Here is a 19,397-nt window from a genome sequence, read left to right as displayed (position 1 = left end):
ACAGTGCAAGAGGGTTCCCTTTTCTCTACACCCTCTCCAACATTTATTATTTGTAGATATTTTGATGATGGCCATTCTGACTGGTGTGAGGTGATACCTCACTGTAGTTTTTATTTGCATTTCTCTAATGATTAGTGATGTTGAGCATCCTTTCATGTGTTTGTTGGCAGTCTGTATATCTTCTTTGGAGAAATGTCTATTTAGGTCTTCTGCCCATTTTTGGATTGGGTTGTTTGTTTTTTTGATATTGAGCTGCATGAGCTGCTTGTATATTTTGGAGATTAATCCTTTGTCAGTTGCTTCATTTGCAAATATTTTCTCCCATTCTGAAGGTTGTTGTTTCATCTTGTTTATGGTTTCCTTTGCTATGCAAAAGCTTTTAAGTTTCATTAGGTCCCATTTGTTTATTTTTGTTTTCATTTCCATTTCTCTAGGAGGTGGGGCAAAAAGGATCTTGCTGTGACTTATGTCAAAGAGTGTTCTTCCTGTGTTTTCCTCTAAGAGTTTTATAGTGTCTGATAGTCTTATAATCGTGACTCCTTTAGTTGTAAGTAAAGAAAAACCACTTATGCTAGCTCAAATGAAGTAGGTTTGGTAAGGAGGCAGTATTTGGCAGGGCATGGTAAGTAAGCTTGTGCATAACCAAGGACTGGGGACAAAACACAGTGGGCCCCACAGAAAGTGAAACTTGGAGAGTCGGGAGCCAAGATTGCACTCAGTCCCACAGGCGGTGTCAGTTCTCATTTATCTCTGTTTCTTGCTCACTCATGTTACATCTAGCCCATTGGTGCCTTCTCCATCTCCGTATTGCGACCTCTCAGCTCATCCGGCCAGTCCTGATGATAACTCTCTTCTGTTGTCCTTCCTTATATGAAATTACAATGATGGAGAATCTGATTGATTCAGCCCTGCCCATAGGTAGATCTTTCTTGGGTCAGATGTCCACACAGAAACACGCTGCGTCCAAACAGTAGGGGCTGCGGCAGTGTCCTCAGCAATAGACCACGTATGATATCAACTCTCTCTTCTTCTTCTTCATTTTCTCTTTCCATTTCTTTCTCGATTCCCAGCTGTTCATCTCTGCTTAAACCCTTTCTCAGATCTGAACCTCTTTATTCCAGGGCTCTCTTCTCAGAAGAAAAGCGATCTTCCAAAATCTTATTCTGGTGTGAATTACTTTACTTGTTCTTCTCTAACACATGAATTTTAATTGTGAATTTTGCAGGGAAAGAATCCTAAAATAATTTATTATTTGTCATTAAATCTTATAGTTTGTGGCTATTTTGTATCTTTTCAAATAACCCTAATTACTTAAAAGATTGTGACCTCTGAATCCCTCTAAGTTTCATCCTGGGAATTAGGGTTAGGGAGTGATGTAACAAAAGACAAATGAAATAACTAATATGTAATTAAAATATCTAGTATTTTACGAATAAGATCAACCTCACTATATTGTCTTATTATTTCTAGAACATGATTATTGAATGTTGCTCTGAAATAGCATCTTTGTTTTTGCCTGATGAAGAGGCAACTCCGCTATCTGAGGTATGCATCTCTTTTAAAACTGTATGTGATTCCCTAACAAGTATTGTTGTTGCTATGGAAATGGAAATACAGAAAACATCTATTATGAAAGTATCAAGGGCCTAACCATCCTTAATTAATATGAAAAGTGCTAAGCATTAGTTTATAATAGCATGTTATTTTGGTTAGAAATATTCTTTGTTAAAAAATCAACTAGTACAGAAAGTTGTGGAGAGGATAATCTTAAAATCATCTCAAATTCACCATTCAGGGAATAACCACTATTAACATTTTGGAGAATATCTCAAATTTTTTTCATGTATAGTTAGACTTTTGAATTTTTATATCAGTGGGATCATACTGCACAAGCATTCTGTAACTTGTTTTTTTTTTTCATTCAACAATAATGCTATGGAGATATTTTTATGTGAAAAGTCTACCCTGTCTTATTTCATGCCTACATAATAGTTTCTTTTAAGTATTTGTCATGTCAGGCTCTGTTTATATAACTAGATCCTTATTCATGGATCTTGAGGTTGATGGGTTCTAGAACATGTATTTCACCCTTCTGTTTCACCCATCCTCAGAATTAATTCTTAGGAATAGGATTTTGGAGTAAAAAGTATATGCATATGGTCCCTGACTTACAATGTAAGTCCCTGACTTACAACTTATGATTTTTTTGACTTTATGATATTATGAAAGCAATACACATTCAGTAGAAACCATACTTCAAATTTTGAATTTTGAGCTTTTCCCTGGCTAGCAATACGCAGTCCAATACTTGTGATGTGAGGCAGCAGCAGTGAACTGCAGCTCGCATCACCCTCATGATCATGAGGGGAAACAACCCACATACGTACAACCATTCGGGACCCGGACAGCCATTCTGTTCTTAACTTTCAGTACAGTATGCAGTAAATTACATGAGCTATTCAACACTTTATTATAAAATTGGCTTTGTGTTAGACGATTTTGTCCAGCTGCAGGCTAATGTATGTGTTCTGAGCGTGTTTAGGGTGTGCTAGGCTAAGCTCTGATGTTTGGTAGGTTAGGTGTATTAAGTGTATTTTTGACTTAAGATATCTTCAGCCTCTGATGAGTTTACCCATTTATTGGGACATAACCCCATCATAAGTAAAGGAAGATCTGTATACATTTTCTATTGTGGTAAAATATACATAATGTAAAATTTACAATTTTAATCATTTCTAAGTGTACACATCAGTAGCATTAAGTACATTCAAAACGTTGTGCAAACATCTCCACCATCCATCTCCACAATTTTTTCATCATCCCAGGTAGAAACTTTGTACCCATTAAGTAATAACTCCCCATTTCCTCCTCCCCCAGCTCCTGGTAATCTCTGTTCTACTATTTGCTTATTCTAGGTACCTCATATAAATGGAATCATACAATATTGGTTTTTTTGTGGCTGGCTTATTTCATTTAGTGCAATGTTTTCAAAGTTCATCCATGTTTAACGTGTATCAGTACTTCATTCCTTTTTAAGGCTAAATAATATCCCATTGTACGTTTATCCACTCTTCTGTGGATGGACATTTGAGTTGTTTGTACCTTTTGGCTCCTATAAATAATGCTGCTATAACCATGGGTGTACAAGTATCTGGGTGTACACCTAGGAGTGGACTTAGTAATTGGTGGATCATATGGTAATTCTATGTTTAACTTTTTAAGAAAACCCCAACAGCTGCACCATTTTACATTCCCATCAACAGTGCAAGAGGGTTCTAATTTCTCCACATACTCACCAACACTTACTTTCTCTTTTTTGATAACAGCCATCTTAATGGGTGGAAAGTAGTATCTCATTGTGATTTTGATTTGCATTTCCCTAATGACTAATTTAATCGCTGATCGCCCATTTTTATATCTTCTTTGGAGAAATGTCTATTCAATCCTTTGCCCATTTTGAATGGGCTTATACATTTGGGTATATAATTGCAAATGGCCTCCAGAAATGTGGCACCAGTTTTCCCTCCCATCTGCAGTAGGTGAGAGGCCCAGTGTACCTGTGTATTCACCCACATTAGTTCTCCTCCTTCTTCTGCTCTCTCCCTCCCTCCTCCTCTTCTCCCTTTCCTCTCTCTCGTCCCCCTCCTCTTCTTCTAACTGTTGTAGGTCTGACAAGTGAAAAATGACATTTTCAATTATTTTATATTTATTAATAGTAAAGCCAAATATAGTTCCTACTTTTTTGGCAGTCTGTGTTTCTCCTTTTGTGGAATGGTGTTCATTCATTTAGCCAATCAACAAATACTTAGAGTGAACTGCCTATGTGTCAGGAACTCCTTTCTAGGCCCTAGAGAGCCTGCTGTGAACAAGCAACAAGGACCTCACTCTCTTGGAGCTGCCGTTTTTTTGTTTTTGTTTTTGGAGAGAAATAGTAAATAAATCAATAAGCAAGATAATTCTGCATTTTGTTAAGTGCTATGAAGGAAAAAACAGAGTGAGATGTTAGAGTAGGGTTGGCAAACTGCAGCCTGTGAACTATGGCCCACTGGCTGTTTGTAAATAAAGTTTTATTGGAACACAGCTATGCTCATTTGTTTACCAGTTGTCAATAGCTGCTTTTGAGCTACAACAGCAGAGCTCGGTAGTTTTGACAGAGACCATATAGCCCACAAAGTTTACATTATTTACTATCTGGCCCTTTACAGAAAAAAGTATTCTGATCCCTGTGATAGAAAATAACAGGGGATGGGGCAACAGTTTAGATGGGTGGTCAGGGAAGAATTCTCTTAGGAGAAGACCTGAAACATTACACTGTGTCCCTCCCACTAGATCATTAGCTTCTCGGGAGCAGGGGTGGTGCTATCTTAATCTTTGAATTCTTACAGTGCCTTGTACACGACATCACTTGGTTATTGTTTCTTGAATTAAATTCTCTTTAGTTTTAAATACCTGAAATTTAATATTTGCTTAAAATTTTTTTTTCATCTGGCCATTCATGTTCTTTTCCCATGTTTTTAAATGAGGAACTTAATTTTTTATTATGGAAATATGTAGAATTACTGCAGCAGACCATTGACAATAAAAATCAAGCTTAAATCTAGTTTTGAACAAACTGTGATTTACAAATAGGTCACAGAAAAAAATTGTTATTTTAAGACACATGATTTATAACATTAATGGGCTTTGGCCCCTGACAGACCTGGGTTGGAATCCCAGCCTTGGATCTTGTTTGACCTGAGGCAAATCATTTAACTTCTCTAAGCCTTAGTTTTCTCATGTGTAGAGTGGGGTAATAATGCCAACAATGCCTCACAGTTGTGAGGACTAAAGTAAATAATGTATGTTAACTATTTGGATTAGGGTCTAGTGCAAATAAATGTTAAATAATTATCAGCTATTTCATCATGTCATCTTCATTAGCATCTTCCCTACCATGGTCCTGCCTTCCATGTGTGAATTCTTCATCCTCTAGTCAACTCATTTCAACAGATTTTTAAGATCCAAAGTTGTTTTGAAATATTGACAGAAAAGGAGAGTAACAGTGTTAAAGAGAGAGAGAAAACCAGGAGTCCTTCTCTTTGCTTGTAATGTAAATAATTGTTGAATCCTAGAGGAATTAGGTCAGGGTACAAGATCCCAACATGAGATCGCAGTCGTGAAAGAATCACTGGTCCAAGAGAAGGTGCCTCCAATCGAATCCCACGCTAGCACGTCCACTGAGAGCGAGACTCACCTGAATCCCACGCTAGCACGTCCACTGAGAGCGAGACTCACCTGAATCCCACGCTAGCCGTCCGCTGAGAGCGAGACTCACCTGATAGTGCTGGATGGAGCGTGGGCGTTTACAGGCTTGTTCCAAGAAGTAAATGGTTAAAATAAAGAAGAAGTAAATTTGTCTAAATAAAATTACATGCCTTCTTTTGTCACTGGCATGAGATCTTCCTGTTCAGTTTAATTCCTTACTGAACATATCTATTATAATTGCCTTTGCCTGTATTGCCTCTTCTTAATTAAAATAAATATTGCCACACACAACTTGTGACAGAAATAACCTGAGATAGCAAGGAAGTGAAGGAAGGGAATGAGTGCTACGTGCTAATGTTCTTAGTGATTAGTTACAGAATGTAAATGACCGTTAGGTGTACTTTCTGGTGCACCAACAATGAAGCGATCCTTTCATTGCCTACATAGGTTCAGATTATTGCAGTTTCCAAGTTGTCAGGTAGGATTCAAACATGACGCTAGAAATATTCTTTCCGCTCTTGCTGTGACCGCCTGTGGGGAGTCGTTCTATACAACTCCATTCATCAGTAGTTTTTGACTTCCAGCTGCATGCAGAACATTGGTGTAGATACTTTTGTTGCTGTAAAGGCAGCATAGGTTTAAGTTCCTGCATTCAGCTAAATTAAATACTTTCATATTGGTTCACATGATACATGTGAATTTACCTAATATGTGTGTGTGTATGTATGTATGTAGTAGGTGTATCTGTGTGTGTGTTACGTATATCTGTAGTGTGTGTACATGTGTGTATGTATGTATTGAACTGATTTGAGTCATACAGACTCAGTATGGAGAGGAAATTCCTAGGAGCAGATCCTGCTTTGAAGGTGGAAAAGGTGACCCTAAGCCTAGAGAAAGGACACATTGTAGAGGAGATTGCAAAGTAGTTTTTCTTGGCTGCATGAGTTTAGTAGGATATTTTTTGAGTTCACGGTTTTTAGCTAGACCTACTATAGTACCTGACAAACACTAATGATAATAATCATTAAACTGCAAATCTTACTAATAGTAGTAGTAATTTTAATATTTATTGAGCACATGGCATGTGAAGACACTGTCCAGTGTTTTTAATCCAGTATCTCATTTAACATTACAAGAAGCCTATGCAGTCGGTTACTGTTACTATCCCCATTTTAGAAATGGGGAGGTGTAGCAGCATGCCCAAGCTCTTGCAGCTTGTAAGTAGAGGAGGCACTAGTCAACCATAGATCCGCTTACATCCGGGATCTGCATCTTTAACTAAAGTGCACCCAGTGCATGTCTGATTAGAAGAGGGAGCAGATGCTGCAGGGTGTTGAGGAGTGAGAGGTGAGAAAGGGAAGGTTGCAAGTGTAGATGAATCTTTGAGAAGGTTTGGGACAGGAGTCTGAAGAGGATGGAGGAGCAGCTCCCAGGAGGCAAGGAGGCAAGGAGTCAAGGGCGGGTGTTAGGACAGCAGCAGTGCACAGGGCAAAGAGTTGGGAGGGGCGCAGTTTGCCTGTCTAGAAGAAAAAAAGGACAAATGATGAAGCAAGGCCTAAGGGAGTGGGCCGGAAACAGAAAGATATTGACAGCATAAGTGAGATAGTTGCCTGGAAACAGGAAATACACCTCTTTCTGTAGGTCTTGGGGCAGCAGATTAAGGGCAGGAAGGGATGTGAGTAAGTGTGTGAGAGAAGGATAGGAGAAGCGGGGGCAGTTCACACCCAGTGGTTTTCACTTTCTCAATGAAGTAGAGGCAAGTTCATCTAAGACTGGAGTGGGGTAAAGGGTTGAGGGTATGATCTTCTAAGAGAGATGAAGATCTTGAATATTCACAGTCATTGAGTGTGATGAGCAAGGAGCTGACCAAGAAAAAGTAGAAGAAGTGAAGGCCACAATGAGATTTAAAAGTCATACATTTGAGGGGCACTAGGCTACTTGGCTTTTTTTGATTTCCTCTTTGATTTCTTCAGTGATCTCTTGCTTATTTAGTAGCGTATTGTTTAGCCTCCATGTGTTTGTATTTTTTACAGTGTTTTTCCTGTAATTGATATCTAGTCTTATAGCATTGTGGTCAGAAAAGATACTTGCTATGATTTCAATTTTCTTAAATTTACCAAGGCTTGATTTGTGATGCAAGATATGATCTATCCTGGAGAATGGTCCATGAACACTTGAGAAGAAAGTGTATTCTGTTGTTTGGGGATGGAACGTCCTATAAATATCAGTTAAGTCCATCTTGTTTAATGTTTCATTTAAAGCTTGTGTTTCCTTATTTATTTTCATTTTGGATGATCTTTCCATTGGTGAAAGTGGGGTGTTAAAGTCCCCTACTATGATTGTGTTACCGTCGATTTCCCCTTTTATGGCTGTTAGCATTTGCCTTATGTATTGAGGTGCTTCTATGCTGGGTGCATAAATATTTGTAATTGTTGTATCTTCTTCTTAAATTGATCCCTTGATCATTATGTAGTGTCCTTCTTTGTTCCTTGTAATAGTCTTTGTTTTAAAGTCTATTTTGTCTGATATGAGAATTGCTACTCCAGCTTTCTTTTGGTTTTCATTTGCATGGAATATCTTTTTCCATTTTGTATGTGTCCCTAGGTCTGAAGTGGGTCTCTTGTAGATAGCATATATACAGGTCTTGTTTTTGTATCCATTCAGCCAGTCTATGTCTTTTGATTGGAGCATTTAATCCATTTACATTTAAGGTAATTATCAATATGTGTATTCCTATTATCATTTTCTTAATTGTTTTGGGTTTGTTATTGTAGGTCTTTTCCTTCTCTTGTGTTTCCTGCACGGACAAGTTCCTTTGGCATTTGTTGTAAAGCTGGTTTGGTGGTGCTGAATTCTCTTAGCTTTTGCTTGTCTGTAAAGGTTTTAATTTCTCCATCGAATATGAATGAGATCCCTGCTGGGTAGAGTAATCTTGGTTGTAGGTTTTTCCCTTTCATCACTTTAAATATGTCCTGCCACACACTTCTGTGCTTAGCCAGTTTTTTAAATTAGTCAGCAACTGTCCCCAAATATACTAGGTAACTGTTATGGAGTTGCTGAGTGTGTTTATACCCAGAGGACATAGGAAAAACTAGGTGGATTCTCAGTTCCCTTTAAAAGAAGCTATGCAATTTTTCTGGCTGTTGGATGGAGTTGCATGTTTCCCAATTTATGTGGGATAGCTTCCACGTCACTTTTTGGGGGGGCTGTTAAGTCCTAGAGGGTAGGCTATTTATCTTCCTTTAAGCTGTTGAGTCCTAGAGGGTAGGCTATTTAACTTCCTTTGGCTAATTTTGTTACATTACCCTATGCCCCTTGGTTTCTTTTTAACAAAACTTCCCAAATGGTGACAATGACAATACTGTCTGTAAACTGTCATTTATAGCATTGGGAACAAGGTATTCTGTAGTTTACTAAGTATTAAAAAATTAATTCAATAATATAACTTCTTTCAGTTGAAAGTTGTAGTTGGTTTTTTTTTGTTGTTTTTTTTTTGTTTTTTTTTTTTGTACCAGCCAAGAGCTGTCTGAATAGATTTTACAGGCATCAAGCATTACATCTTCCTTCTGTGAGACATTATTATTCTGTCCTCAAGTGAAGAGTATCCTTTGTATGTAAGTTCATGAGACATCCACTTAATATTCTTATATTCTTTTGGAGACAATGCCGAATGACATCAGTTCCACACTGCCTCTAAAACACAGCTCTGACTTTGATTCCATCCGCTTCACTATTCATTTCCGACTGTCAAATTTGGCTAAGGGAAAAAGAAAGCCCTTAAGAAAGGCTAGGCTATTAATGTGCTCTTCAAAATGCTAAGAAAAGGCTAAGCTGTTTATAGCGTTTTCAAAATGCTCATCTCTCGGAGATTTGCCAGCAACAGTGTCAAGGTGAAATAGCTCTCGTTCATCCAGGAACTGAGAGCCTTTGTGTTCTCTGCACTCAAAGCACTGGTCCCACTATTGTTAGACGTGCTATTTGGGGGTATAATGATCCTTGGATATAAGTTAAACCAAAATATAGTCATGAACCTGATATTGTGTATTTACTGTAAAAGTGGCAAGAAGTGTGTGCAATGCTTGAGAAAGCAAGCCTGGCTTCATTCTGGGTACAGCTGTATTTCAGAATCAAGGGGACAATTTCCTGAAGTTTAGTCACTTTGTATAACTTCACAGGAAGTGAGAGGCAGGGGTATTATTAGCAGATCTGTACATTGCTTTCTGTCTTGCTGAAAACTGAGTCAAGTGCTTAGTTTCATTCACTTCATGCATTTTGCGAAACGTTTTTGTCTTGATTAAAAATCTGGACCCTTAACAATGGCGTTATAATTCATTTTAGGAGGATGTTGACTTTGGCCTCATATTTCTCAGTCAGTTGACAAGCCTTTTGAAATTCTCCAGACCAATGTTCTTTATATTTAAATAAATCCACAAAGGAGAAACTGGTGTAAATTTACCCATTTTCTTTGTTAATACTTTGGACACCAGTCATTAGAGATTTTTGCCCTTATTTCTCCTGTATCTCAGGTAGCTGGTACCATTATGTTCTTTTCTCAACCACCTGTGAGAGCACAGCACGGTGGGAAGAGTGCTCGGCACACGCTGGAGCCCCACTGTTGCTCTTGTGGACAAGTCATTAGTCCTTAAAGACCTCAGGTCAATTACATGCTGCTGAAGGTCTCGGAAGCAACGTTTCTCAGCAGATCAAAACATGATTTGATTCTTGGTTCCACCATCTGTTGATGGTGTGACCGTGAGCTACTCACTTTTCCTTCTCTGCTTCAGCTCCTTATCTGTCCATTGGTGATAGCTTCTCCTCATGTAGGATTGCATTAGAAACAGTATGTGACACGTCTGATATAGTGCCTGTCGACGCCATGGGTAAGCATCCAATACATTGTGGCCATCTTTATTTTTCCCTGCCTTAAAATAATGAGAAATGAGTCATTTCTTCATTTGATCATTCGTAACTCTCTGCATTGGTGGCTTTTGGCCTATCTGAATGTTTGCTAATTTTCAAAAGAGTAAAGGGACATTTAATAGATGTAGTCTTAATATTATTTTTCAATCATCCTTTTTAAATTAAACTTTCTGTTTTGAGATCATGTTAGGCTCATGTGCAATTTTAAGAAATAATAATGTAATACATTATAATAATATAATATAAGGTAAAACTGTAGTACAGTGTCATAACGAGGATAATGACATTAATAAAGTCGGGCTACAGAACAATTTCATCACTACAAGGACTCCTCCTGTTCTCCTTTTATAGCCACCCCCACCTCTCACACCCCACCTCTGTCCCTGACCCTTGACAATTATTAATATATTCTCCATTTCTATAATTGTATCATTTCAAGAATGTTATATTGAAGGAACCATACAGTATGTAACCTTTGGGGATTGGTATTTTTTCACTCAGCTTAATTCCCTGGAGAACCATTAAATCATGGTTTTTTTTGTTTTTTTTTTTGCGGTACGTGGGCCTCTCACTGTTGTGGTCTCTCCCGTTGTGGAGCACAGGCTCCAGATGCGCAGGCCCAGCGGCCACGGCTCATGGGCCCAGCTGCTCCGCGGCATGTGGGATCTTCCCGGACCAGGGCACGAACCCGTGTCCCCTGCATCGGCAGGCGGACTCTCAACCACTGCGCCGCCAGGGAAGCCCTAAATCATGCTTTTGATGGACCAAAAAATCCTTATGAACATTGAATATTTTACTTTGGCCACATAATAATCATTAGCTCAAAAGTGCCTGTTGTGGTACCTGGCACATAGTGTGGGGTAAAGGTTCACTGAGGCGCAGGGGTGGATCCCACTCTACCTGATTCACCCCTCCTCCTCCCTCTCCTCCTCCTCTCCATCCTTCTCCTCTTTCCTTGCCCCCTTCTTCTCCACATCTTCTTATGGATATTGACAGACAAAGGCTGATTGCTCAAGTTAGAAATACCAAAAAGAGTTAAAAGAAATACTTTATGTGAAATTGCTTTGTAAATTGCAAGCTCTGTTAGACTTCCTTTCAAAAATTGCTGGTCAGTGTAGGCCACATTGTAAGAACAGTTTGCAGATGCTTGCAATGTAAACGGATGGGAACAAAGGACTCAGCGTGAGCAGTGTTTCCTTCCGCATCGTGCTCATGGGTCTGCGCTCTGGTTTCTGCTGCAGTGGGAGCTGCTGACTAACAAAGCCCCTCAGCCTTTCACTCTAACCAACAAAATCCCAGGAACAAAATGCAAACTTCAGTTCACATTCTTTGTAAGCCTTTGCTCTGAAAAAGAGCCCCCTGTTTAGAGTTGCCAGATGTTAAGCTCGCTGAGCTCCTTCATGAAAAAGCATCAAGAAATGCCAAGTATTGTTCAAACTCTGGAGCTTTCATTTCAGTATCTCAGGTCAAAAGCCCACAGGCAGATCAGTCACAGCCTTTCAGGAGGCAACCCACCTTCAGCATTTGTACCCAGTTAGAGCATTTCTTCCTGGAACTTTGCTGCTGAGAGTCAACGACCTGACCTTTAAGTGGAGTCCAACCCTTACTCTGATGGAATGTCCCCTATTCAGAAATACAGCAAGGGGAGAACAAGCTTGCCAGAGTGTAGCTGTTTGAGCCAGGATAGCTTAGGCTGTGCTGTGCTAACAGATAAACCCCACACCTCAGTGGCAGTCAAGGTTTGCTTATTTCTCATAAAAGTCCAGTGAGGGGTCCGCAACTCTCCTTCATCTTGTAACTGTGCTGTCTGGGCTACACGGCCTCCAAGTCGGAGGAGAAGAGGGCTAGGGGATTTCGTAGGATGCTTTTAAGTTGGGTGACTATAGATACAGGTTTGCCTGCAGCAGTCACAGCGCATACCTGTTGATGTGGTGTGATGGTTAATATACTCTCCTTTTATTCTCAGCAGTCTCCCAGTTTAGGCAATAAATTAGGGTGACCATTTCTAAGAGCCAGCATGGAATGGCTAGCATATAATTTCTGCCCATATCCTATTGGCCTTGCCCTGATGTGCAAGGATGTAGAGAACCATAGAGGAACAAGTATGTACTTCAGTGAGCTCTAGTAACCTCTGGCACAGCAGGCATCTGCAGGAACGCCACGAATTTTTTCCACAGAATTAATTCAATAACTTCAATTACCAAAACTCTGTTGAGAAGATAGGTTAGAAATATGATATTCTTACGAACTAAGCCATCTCATTTAATCACACATTATGGTAGGCTGACTCATGGCCCCCCAGAGATGTCCACATCCTAATCCCCAGAACCTGTTACCTTATATGACCAAAGGGACTCTTCAGACGTGATTAAGTTAAGGATATTGAGATGAGGGAGGTTATCCTGGATTATTCAGGTGCGCCTTAAGTGTAGTCACAAGTATCCTTGTAAAAGGGAGGCAGAGGGAGACTTGACAGCAGAAGAGGAGAAGGCAACGTGATGATGGAGGTGAAGATTGGAGAGATGTGCTTTGAGGATGGAAAAGGGGCTATAAACCAAGGAAAACAGGTGGCCCCTAGATGCTAAAATAGGCAAAGAAACAGATTCTTTGCTGAGAGTCTCCAGAAGGAACCTGCCCTGCTGACACCTTGACTTTAGCCCAGCCAAACTGAATTCAGATTTCTTACCTCCGGGACTGTAAGAGAACAAGCGTGTGTTGTACGCCACTAGGTTTGTCTTACATTTGTTACAGCAGCAGCAGGACATTAATACACACGTGCACTCTGAAATTCAGCATGTGACTTTAGGTTTCTGTTTCTGTTTAGATGTCTGTAAAAAAAAAAATCCTTCTTTTACGTGTGAGATATTTAAGTGGCTTGCCCAAGGTCCCTTAGCTAGTTAATGTCGGAGCCAGGATTTACACCCAGGCAGACTGGCTCCTCAGATCACGTTTCTAACTACCCAGCTGCACTGCCTCTGCCCTACTGCCCAGCTGCCCTTGAACTCCCCCTACCATGCCCATCCACCATGAAACGCCCCTGCTGCATGCAGCCTCTCCTCCCACACCTACCTGACTTCAGTCTCTTGCTCCTTCCATGGGCACTGTGGGCCCCTGGCCACATTTCCAGCTTCCGCTTTTGGAAAAAATTTTATGTAAGGTTCTAGGGCTTTCATAGGGAATTCTCAAGAAAAGTTAGGCTTCAGGAGAAATTATTGAATTTCTTCGTATTTAAGTGTATGGGGAGGGATATTATTTGAGGGAAGATATTTCTGAATCTTCTTCCTGCTCCTTAGTTTCTAATTCTCTTCCTCATACTCTAGAGGGGGAAGTGTTCCTAAGGGTAATCAAATAACATGATTAATAGAAATGATACTGGAAAGGTATTAAGTTTGTTTTACCATGACCCAGAAAAGAAGCCTCTAGAAATTTGGTATAAAAATTCTCAGTACTTTAAATCTCCCATTAGCTTGTATTGGTTATATACTAGTATGCGTTTTGCCATATTGCCATTTGTTTAATGGTTCTATCGTTAACCACTGAATTAAATATTTACGCCTGGGTGGCCCCTTCACTGAGCCACTAAGAGCTCCTCTTCCGGACCGAAGAACTTATTTTCCCAGCTCTGGGAATGTGCTGACCAGCAGCCCTCAGCTCTCAACCCTCTCCAGGAACTGCCCCTGTCTAATGGACATGGCCTTTTTGGGCAGGGGTGGGTTGGGGGGGTATCTGTATCTAATTACTGGCTGATATGGGTGTGCAGTGACCCAACCACCGCCCCCCCACAAAAGTTGGGACAACTCTGAAGGGCCACTCCAGCTTCAAAGCTCCCCATGGGGTTGGCAGGGGGTTTGTTGTGTCTGCATTGCAGCCAGTCTTCTCCCTCTACCTAATCCTGCTTTCTTCCCTTTCCCCATGGGTGTTGATCCCAAGGGTATGCCCCAATAAGCTTCCTGAAAGCTAAGTTCCATCTCAGGGTCTGCTTCCCAGGAACCTGAACTGCAACAATGAGTTAAAAATAGTAATAAAAAATGAAGATCCCTGACTGGTGATGAATACATAAGAGTGCTCCATTAATCCTTATTTATTGGAATTAGAAGAGTTCTAAAGGAACTTGGAAACACACTTTCTGGTTGAAAGTTTATTTTCTAATGTAGAAGTAAGGGGAAAACATCATACACGTCACCCACTCATGATTAAAAATACCTTCTGCAGTGTGACCCCACAGTTCAATCACAGTTTCCTTTGACCTCTGTTTTAACAGTTAATTTACAATGATATAAAGTCTGTAAAACAAAGATTCGAGCCCATATCCAATCCTCAATAAATGCAGGCTTCCTTTTTCAGAGAAACGTTTTTTCCCAGAGTAAAAAAACAAGGACTTGGTAAAGCTTTAAAACCATTTTATGCAAATAAAGGCAATGATGTAAAGAACGATGTCATCACGCATAGAACTATATCAGAATTTATGCTCAAATCTCCACAGAGAGTGAGGAATACACACTCAGTTTTACAACACATTGACTATAAGCATTTCTGTTCGGTCATCTACCCCAAAACACTTTTCCTTTAATTCTTCCCCCAACCTCTGATTATAAGCACGGAACCGTCAGCCGAAAACTTGCATCTAGCCTTTATGCCTTATGCACTTCATTGTTGGTTGTATGACTCCGCTTCCTGTTCTGATTAGAGCTTTTGATATTTTAAAGGGGATTTGCCCTGTTTGAGACCCTTTATTCGTTTTTTATATGGTGACAGAGACTTTCCTGGAGTGAGAGAGCAGCTGTTCTTTCTGCACAATAGGGTTTCAAAGGCTCTTTTCTCTGGGACTTAGACTCTTGAACGTCAGAATAAGCCTGGATACGCACAGCCTAAACTTTTACTTTTTTCTTAATGGTCTCAAAAGATTGTTTTGTTCAGTAGTTCCCTATAAAAAGCATATATCCATAATGGAGATACCACTGCCAGCTCTATCAGTTTTCATCACGTAGTGCCTTGGCTCAGCCTGGGGTAGGGTATGAAGGGCAATGTGTGCAGAAGGGGTGCAAGGGAAGAGGAAGAATGCAGGAGAAAGCCCCAAAGGCCCCAGAGACATTCACTAGCTGAGCACTGCCCTAATCTACATAATACCAGATACGACTCTTGTGGGGTTTTTCCTGACACCAGCCGATTCTACAGTTCTCTGGCACCAACTGGGTGCCCAACAATTCAATTCAGTTCTGACGCTACTACCCAGAGTTAGCACAGACTCCCACAGATTAAGGGCTCAATCCAAGAATGCCCCCACTTCAGATGCCTGCTGTAAATGAGGTGCCCAGGCTACCCATACTTCTGTCCCAGCAGACTGCAGATTCAGGAGTTCCCATGATGCCCCCTAAGGTTCGATAAGTTGCTATAAAGACTCACAGAACTCAGGATAACACTTCACTTATGATTACCAGTTTATTATAAAGGATACAACTGAGGAATGGCCAAATAGAAAAGGTGCATAGGGCAAGATATGGGGGTTGGGAGGAACAGAGTCTCCATGCCCTCTCCAGGTGCGTCACCCTCCCAGTACATTAATTTGTTTACCAACCAAGAAGTTCCTCAAAATGTGTCATTATGGGATTTTTGTGGAAGTTTCATTACGGAGGCATGATTGATTCAGTCATTGGCCGTTGGTGACTGAACTTAATGTCCAGTTCCTCTCCCCTCCCTGAAGGTCGGGGGCACTGGGCTGAAAGTTTAACTCTCTAATCACATGGTTGGTTTTCTTGGTGACCAACCCCATCCTGAAGCTATCTAGGCACCTTTCCCCACCTTAGTCATCTTATTAACATACAAAAGAAAATTTCCAAGGGATTTAGGACCTCTATGCCAAGAAACTGGGACAAAGACCAAATATGGATTTTCTCTTAAAGTATGAACATCACGTAAAATTGATTTTTAAACATATATCCCAGTGAATGTAGTCTCCCTCAATATATCTCCTCTCACGGAGGTGTTCTTCATGTGTTTGTTCCATTGTTCAAAACATTTCTGGCATCTACTTAGATGTGAAAATGGAGACAGGGCTCCTTATGTTGCTGAAATGTCTTTGGCTGGACTGAAACCTTTGGTTTCCTGACCATGTGGGACAATATATCTGAGCAGGAATTGTCCTTTATTAAAAGGTGAACTCTGCTCAAGAGCTCAAGGAAATGCCATGCATAGCCAGGGCTCAGTGGTTGTAGAGTGTCAGTGAGAGCGATGGTGATGGGGCGGATGATTTAAGAAGAGATTCTATTCTAAGGCAGTACAACAATTGAACCAATTTCCTGAACATATGCTTTGTCAACGGTAATCCTGTCTTTAATTTCTAATTTTCTTGTTCTCTGCAAAATGTCTTTATAATAATGTTATTTCTTTACATTTTAATTTAGAAGATTTCTACCACCTTACCAATATGACCCTGTGATCTCATATTATGTTTAAGAAAACTTCTTTTCTGCTATATTTAAAGTTTTATTAATACAAAAATTAGAGTGATGAAAAAGATAATCTTGTTTGCAGCAAAGTGTGAAATTTCCTGTGGTCTGATAGAGTTGTATATAAGCCCTTCTCACCTTCCTAAGAGTTAGGTGCTGTTTCTGTTAGATTGCGGAGAATAACATTGTTGGTATTGGGATTCTCTCAATCATATAACATATAGTGAAACCAAATACATCTAGTTCCCTCTCATCTGGAACTTTTATTAGATGGGTCACCAGTCATTCATGGTATCTGCTCTTAAGTAAGCTAGTATTGTATTATCCTTTCTACTTTGGAATGCATGTTTTTTCCCCAGTCCAAAAAAAAGACTTCAAAGACTCAGATGATATATAAAGAAGAGATAGAAAACATGGTAGAAAAAGATATATATATGAAAATGCTAGATAAAAACAGTATTTCCTGTTGGTACGGGCTGGCTGGCCGCACATCCAGTGTCCGGTAGGGGGGTGCCTGGCACCGCCAGCTGGACGGGGGCCCCCCTGCTACCCTCACGGCTCCGGCGTCCAGGAGGATCCAGCATGAGCAGTCGCAGCTCCCGCTCATTCTGCTTCATCTTCTTCAGAATGAACCCCAGGCTCAGCTGGGAACGGAAACCCGAAGTTCCTGGATTGTATCGTGGCTGCATATAGGGAGTAGGAGTTCTGACTCAGGAGCCAAAACCAAGAACCCCTAGGATGTTGACGTCACCCTGGGACCACTGTGTGGCTCAGTTCCCTGGAAACATGGTCCAGAACCTGCTCTTCTTGGGACTCGACATCATCCAAAATCTGCCAGTTACACGGCTTCTCCACTTTCCCTGGCTCCTGATATCGTAGATGGTAGGCCTGGGATTCTCCATCCAGGGTGGAAATGGCCCCTAGGGGCCCTTTGGAAATGTGTGGGGGCGTCATTGGATTGAACCAATTACAAGGTAGAGTTCATGTCGTTTAGAGGGCAGGGGACAGACTTGCACAAAGAATTGTCTTGCCCAAGATGCCCATTGTTTCTCTATTGAGAAGCACAAGTTTTCATTTTGCCGATGAGAAAGTTGAGGCTCACATGGTGCTTAGCGTGATTGACATTGTGACTGACATATAGTAGGTGCTCAATCAATATTTGTGGTTGAACAAGAACAACAAAAAAACAATATTTGCTTTCCTACCTCGAAGCTATTGTTTTTTCTTTTAATGGCTGTGACTCTGTATTTTAAGGTTCTTGAAAGGACACAAAGTTAAATCCAATTGTTTCACAAAGCTTGCAGTTTTTTATATCCTGCTTACCAATTACAAGAGTAGGCAAATCTAATTGATTAGCGGTTATTTGGCTCTCTCCCTTTTTTCTTGGTCATTAACACTTAGAATCAATGAAAAGACAAATGACACTGGGCTGAGAGAAGCAAGAAGATGTCTCAAAGTAGGTGCTCAATAAAAACTCAGTGGCTTAAGACAAAGCATAGATACTTTGAATACAACATGATTTTTGTTTCAATCAAGGAAAATAGAACAAAGGAGCAGAAGTAATAAAATCTTTCATTATGATAAAATCTAGTTTTCAGGCAGAAACTCATATAAAGTATAGCATTGGCAAAAAAAACCTTTAACTTTCCAATGGCTTTCAGAACTCCCCCAAACAAGTTCAAGTCCAGGCCAGATTTGAATGAACTCCTTCAGGGTGCCCCGCCTTGATTAACTTCCTTTCCCTTCCTTGTACTGTTTCAGACTTTTATCCTCTCTAGGCAGGCAAAATCATCATCATTTCTTTAATATTGCTCCTTGAACCATAACCTGCTTGAACTAAATTACAATCTGCTACCTACCAAGATATTTTTTCCTTCCTTTCTACAAAGTGTTTCCTAATCCAGGAAAAGGAACCAAGATTCTCTGGTACCTTATCCTGGACAATTTGGACTCAAAGCTATTTTCTAAACACAAACAAGACTTCTCAGTAATTATGTGATTGCCAATGTTATCTCTGTCGAATGACAAAGAAAGAAATTCAGTAATTTCACCTGGAACCTAAATTTTCTTAAGAAGTTCCCTATGAAAGACCCAGAACCTTCCATAAAATTTCCAAAAGCTGAAGCTGGAGAAGTGTCCAAAGTGCCATGGAGCCCATGGGAAAAAATTTAACCGAGGAGGTGAAAGACTTGTACACTGTAAATTATAAGATGCCGGTGAAAGAATTGAAGAAGACACAAATAAATGGAAAGATATTATGTGTTCATGGATTGGAAGAACTAGTATTGTTAAAATGACCATATTACCCAAAGCAATTTACAAATTCAGTTCAATCCCTATCAAAATTCCAATGGCATATTTCACAGAAATAGAACAAAGAATACTAAAATATGTATGGAACCACAAAAGACCCTAAACAATCCTGAGAAAGAAGAACAAAGTTGTAGGTATCACACTCCCTGATTTCAAACTACGCTACAAATCTATATTAATAAAAACAGTATGGTACTAGCACAAAAACCAGACACATGGATGAATGGGACAGGATAGACAGCCCAGAAATAAACCCACATACTTATGATCAATTGAGCTACAACAAAGGAGGCAAGAATATACAATGGAGAAAAGAAAGTCTCTTCAATAAGTGGTGCTGGGAAAACTGGACAACAACAAATAAAATAGTAAAATTAGAACATTCTCTAACACCCATATACAAAAATATGCCCAAAATGGATCAAAGACCTAAATGTAAGACTGGATACTATAAATCTCCTAGAGGAAAACATA

At 40.0% G+C, this 19,397-nt stretch overlaps 1 protein-coding gene across 1 annotated transcript in view; it reads left to right on the top strand.

Annotated features, from left to right (window-relative positions):
- CFAP54 (cilia and flagella associated protein 54) overlaps window positions 1-17,515 on the top strand; it is a gene marked incomplete at its 5' end in the record, with an annotated part of 297,105 nt that extends 279,590 nt beyond the window's left edge. The window contains 2 exon segments of the mRNA XM_079935999.1: window positions 1,471-1,545; window positions 17,237-17,515. Of these exon segments, the coding sequence (XP_079792125.1) occupies window positions 1,471-1,545; window positions 17,237-17,347 (186 nt within the window). The 3' untranslated portion in view covers window positions 17,348-17,515.
- Window positions 17,516-19,397: the final 1,882 nt, after the last annotated feature.

This window comes from Stenella coeruleoalba (genome assembly GCF_951394435.1).
Source record: "Stenella coeruleoalba genome assembly, chromosome: 11".
In the NCBI taxonomy this organism is placed as follows: domain Eukaryota; kingdom Metazoa; phylum Chordata; class Mammalia; order Artiodactyla; family Delphinidae; genus Stenella; species Stenella coeruleoalba.
Note: the sequence above shows the minus strand (reverse complement) of the source record. Positions and strands in the feature narration are given on the sequence as shown.